This window comes from Protobothrops mucrosquamatus, unplaced genomic scaffold (assembly GCF_001527695.2).
Source record: "Protobothrops mucrosquamatus isolate PMUCROS unplaced genomic scaffold, P.Mucros_1.0 scaffold3864, whole genome shotgun sequence".
NCBI lineage: Eukaryota > Metazoa > Chordata > Lepidosauria > Squamata > Viperidae > Protobothrops > Protobothrops mucrosquamatus.
This window is the reverse complement of record NW_015389814.1, coordinates 62257-67386: the sequence shown is the minus strand read 5'-3', so window position 1 is coordinate 67386 and position 5130 is coordinate 62257. Positions and strand designations below refer to the sequence as shown.

The window sequence follows — 5130 nt, the reverse complement described above, 5'->3', positions numbered from 1 at the left end:
ACTTCAACTCCCAGAATTCCTAAGCCAGCATGGGGGAACTATGGCCCCTTCATGACTTACGGACTTCAACTCCCAGAATTCCTAAGCCAGCATGGGAGAACTATGGTCCCTTCATGACTCGTGGACTTCAACTCCCAGAATTCCTGAGCCAGCATGGGGGAACTGTGGCCCCTTCATGACTTGTGGACTTCAACTCCCAGAATTCCTGAGCCAGCATGGAGGAACTATGATCCCTTCATGACTTGTGAACTTCAACTCCCAGAATTCCTCAGCCAGCATGGGGAAAACTTTGACCCCTTCATGACTCGTGGACTTCAACTACCAGAATTCCTGAGCCAATATGGGGAAAACTTTGGCCCCTTCATCACTTGCGAACTTCAACTCCCAGAATTCCTCAGCCAGCATGGGGGAACTATGGCCCCTTCATGACTTGTGGACTTCAACTCCCAGAATTCCTGAGCCAGCCATGCTGAGGGGAAAGGGAGAGGTTTCCAAGCTGAGCCATGCTGGCTGAGGAATTCTGGCAGTTGAAGTCCACGAGCCATAAAAGAGCCAAGGTTGCCCACCCCTGCCCTATATACCATTTCATTTAGCAAAATGTCCGTTGCTAAGTTGTTAAGTCAGTTTTGCCCCATTTTGTGACTTTTCTTCCCACAATACTTAAGTGAATCATTGCAGCTGTTAAGTCAATAACCTGGGAATCTGGCTTCCCCATTGAATTCCCTGGTCAGAAAATCGTAAAAGGGGATCACGTGACTCTCCTGGTCCACGGCAACCATCATAAATATGAACCAGTTGCCAAGCAACCAAATTTTGATCCCGTGCCCATGGGGATGCAGCAACGGCCACGTGAAAAACGGTCCCAAGTCATTTTTTTCAGTGCTGTTGTAACTTTAAACTGTCACTAAACAAAGGGTTGTAAGTCAAGGACTACCTCTACTGTGGTATGGAAAAGCATTTTTTTGTTTTGTTTTATTGCAACAATGGTGAGCTTTCCTAAGCGAGAAGCATCTATAGCTGTGTTTCTCAACCTCTTTAAACTGGGGGGGGGGACTTCAACTCCCAGAATTCCTTAGCCAGCCCATGACTGGCTGAAGAATTCTGGGAATTGAAGTCCATCCAGCTTAAAGTTGCAGAGGTTGAAAAAAACTGATCTATAGTCTGTAGGAGGGGAATCATCTGTTGGGGGGTATGGCCATATCTATCCATGTTGTAGTTGTCACACAGTGTTCCATGACTTTTCCCCAACTGTTTATCCATCAGTACCCAAGAGGATGACAGTATCTTGTGTTTGCATTTTGCAGGTATACCTAAACTGGAAACAGCCTGTATTTCATCAGGTAATTGTTTATTTCTGTTTCAACTTAGAAAATGTTAATTGACTTGTCCATTTTTTAAAATCTCCTAGTCTGGTCAATGTGGATATGTGTCGGGCGTGAAAGACAAAGGTCTACACGTGGTTTATTGCTGATTTGTGGTTTAAAAGCCTATGCAGAAGAACCACCTCAGCTAGCAGTCAGCACCTGCTAACACTTAGATAAGGGTCAACTGAATCCAAAGGACGTTCGATTTAGTTCTCTTGTGACTACGTAGAGCAGTGTTTCTCAACCTTGACAATTTTAAGGCATGTGGACTTCAACTCCCAGAATTCCACAGCCAGCAATGCTGGCTGTGGAATTCTGGGAGTTGAAGTCCACATGCCTTAAAATTGTCAAGGTTGAGAAACACTGTCGTAGAGATTCTAGGCCAGGGCTTTTCAACCTTTTCACCCATCGTGCCACTTTTAGGATATGACAACATCCGAGTACCCCTAGTCGCCTAGCAAGGTGTCAAAAACATGATGACCAAAAAAAAAAAAAAAAAAGGGAAAAAAGTGATAAAGTACAGGTAGTCCTTGACTTACAACAGTTCGCTTAGTGACTGTTCGAAGTTACAATGGCACTGAAAAAAGTGCCCCCCCAAGGCACAGCCGAGCAAGACGCCTGCCCGACCGGCCGCGCTCTTCCTCCTGTCCGAGGTTTCCACTGTTGTGAGCATTTCTGTTGAGGATTGGCAGCGGGGGTGGGGTGGGGGTGTGTTTGGTTTTTATTCCCCGTCTGCTGGGTGGTTGCAGCAGGTTTTGGTCACTTCACATGACCCTGGGACACTGTGACCGTCATAAATATGAATCAGTTGCCAAGCATCTGAATGTAAATCACAAGACCCTGGAGATGCTGCAACACTCCAGCTGATTGGCGCTTCTTCAGGGCTCAGCAGAAGCACCAGGATCAGTGCTGAGCTCCAGCTGATTGGTGCTTCTTCAGGGCTCAGCAGAAGCACCAGGATCAGTGCCGAGCTCCAGCTGGAGCCTGGCGCTGATCCTGGGGCTTCCGCTGAGCCCTGCAGCTCCAGCCGTCTCTCGCTCAGGCTTGTGCGGTGCTGCCACCGGTTCAGCTCATTCCCCTCCCCTTCCTACCACTTTTCTAGGATGGTCGCGTACCACCTGCCAGGTGCCAATGTACCACAGGTGGTACCCTTACCACTGGTTGAAAAGCCCTGTTCTAATCCAACCCCCTGCTCAAGCAGGAGACCCTGTACCATTTCAGACAAATGGCTGTCTAGTCTCTTCTTGAAAGCCTCCAGCGATGATGGGTCACCCACGACTTCCGAAGGAAGCCATTCCACGGGTTAATTCTTGTCACCGATAGGAAATTTCTCCTTCATTCTAGGTTGGTTCTCTCCTTGGTTAGTCTCCATCCGTTGCTTCTTATCCTGGCTTCAGGTGCTTTGGAGAAGAGGTTGACCCCCCCCCCCTTTTCTTTGGGACAGCCCCTCAAATATTGGAAGTCTGCTATCGTGTCACCCCCTAGCCCTTCTTTTCCGTAAACTAGGTATACTCAATTCCGTCAGCCGTTCTTCCTATGTTTTAGCCTCCAATCCCTAAGTCACAGGAGAAAAACAAAAACAATAGGAGAAAAATACATAGCGCCCATTTATTTTTAGGCTTCGAGGTGGGAAAACACGAAACACAAATAGCCGTTGGTTTTCCAGTCGCAGACCTGATGATACCGTTCTCAACATAGTAAACTTTTACGTCGACTTAGTAAATCCTCCCGTTGCATCGAATTTCATTTCCAAGAGGATGTGGATTGTGCCTTAGGGGAAAAAAAAAAAAAGATTTCCATAAACATTTGCTAGTTGAATTTCCAAACACCAAGATAACCCGACTGGCTAGAATTCTCCTTGGCCCCGTTTTCCTTTCCCGCCTGTTTCCCTGCCACTTAACCAACTTAACTTTTATTTGTTTCTAAATAAATCACTTCGCACCCGGTGAATAAGGACAGGAACTTGCCTTTCAGCAGAATTAAAATTGGGTAGGTGTTCCACCACGCCATGCCCACGTGAGCAAGTCGCTAGCAGTCTTGAATCCACTTTTCCAAGCAAAGCAGAGGCGGTAGGGCTGGGTCTGTAGAAAGAATTTGCAACGATTTAGCAGCAATTAAACCTTGCGCTCCCCGTGTTCGTTATTCTAAATATTCTGCCTGTAGTAAGCACAATATGAAATAAGACCTGAGGAAGCCTTGGATCCAGAACCCCGAAACCCTTTCCCTCGTTAATTATTAGCACCTGTTTTGCGATTGTTGCATTTTGACTTTGTTTAAAAGTCTGTCATTACGGTTGCTAAGCCTTTTTGCCTCTCTTGGGCTCCTCGTCGGAGTTGTAACCCGGCAGGTGTGAGGAGGGAGACGGTATATTTTTCCCAAAGCCGTACAGGTAGTCCTCGACGTAGGCCTAAAATTTATGTCGTTAAATGGGACATTTGCAAAGTGAATTTCACCCCATTTTTATTTTTTTTCCCCACCCCATTTTTACCACCTTTCTAGCCACACTTGTTAAGCACATGGTTGCAGTTCTCAAGTCCGTAACACGGTTGTTAAAAGAATCTGGCTTCTCCCCCATCGACTTTGCTTGTCGGAAGGTCGCAAAAGGGGATCATGTCACACACACACACACATACAGTGCTTTTTTTGTAAAAAAAGGTGCCGGAACTCACACATGTCATACAACCCGCCTTGCCTACCCTACAAGGTTCCATCCAAAAAAGGTGCCGGAACTCTGTTCTGGGCGTTCTATGACAAAAAAAGCCCTGCACGCGCACACACACTCTCTCTCTCTCTCTCTCTCTCTCACACACACACACACACACACACTGGGACACTCCGACCGTCATAAATACGAGTCAGTGGCCAAGTGCCCGAATTCTGATCACGTGACCCGGAGGGGGGACGCTGCAACAGTCGTGTGAAAAACGGTCCTAAGTCACACTTTTTTTCCAGTGCCGTTGTAACTTTGAACGGTCAGTTAAATGAACTGTTGTAAGTCGAGGGCTTAACCTGTGCTAGATTTCATTTATGCCTTTTTGGCCACTTAAGGATATCACAACAAGCTGCAGAAGGATTCATGCCGCCGGAGTAGATCCACACACAGGTGGTTCCTTGACTTAAAAACATTCGTCTGAAGTTACAATGACAGACCTATGGCTGTCTTTTCCCGCTTATGACCATTGTAGCATCCCCATGGTCACATGATCAAAATCCAGAAGCTTGGCAACTGGTTCATACTTGCGACGGTCGCAGTGTCCCCGGGATCACCACGATGTAAAAAAGATGTTGAGATTCTAGAAATAGTACAGAGAAAAGCAACAAAGATGATTAGGGGACTGGAGGCTAAAGCATATAAGGAACGGCTGCTGGAATTGGGTATGTCTAGTTTAATGAAGAGAAGGACGAGGGGGGACATGATAGCAGTCTTCCAATATCTCAGGGGCTGCCCCAAAGAAGAGGGAGTCAAGCTATTTTCCAAGGTGCCTGAAGGCAGGACAAGAAACAACAGATGGAAACTCATCAAGGAGAGAAGCAACCTAGAACTAAAGAGAAATTTTCTGACAGTTAGAACAATTAACCAGTGGAACTACCTGCCTCCAGAAGCGGTGAATGCTCCAACACTGGAAGTTTTCAAGAAGAGACTGGACAGCCATTTGTCCGAAATGGTATAGGGTTTCCTGCCTGAGCAGGGGGTTGGACTAGATGACCTCCAAGGTCCCTTCCAACTTTATTATTATTATTATTATTATTATTATTATTATTATTA

At 46.4% G+C, this 5130-nt stretch overlaps 1 protein-coding gene across 1 annotated transcript in view; it reads left to right on the top strand.

Annotated features, from left to right (window-relative positions):
- ACER3 (alkaline ceramidase 3) overlaps positions 1-5130 on the top strand; it is a gene marked incomplete in the record, with an annotated part of 50885 nt that overhangs the window by 39303 nt on the left and 6452 nt on the right. The window contains 1 exon segment of the mRNA XM_015827680.1: positions 1305-1340. Within this exon segment, the coding sequence (XP_015683166.1) occupies positions 1305-1340 (36 nt within the window).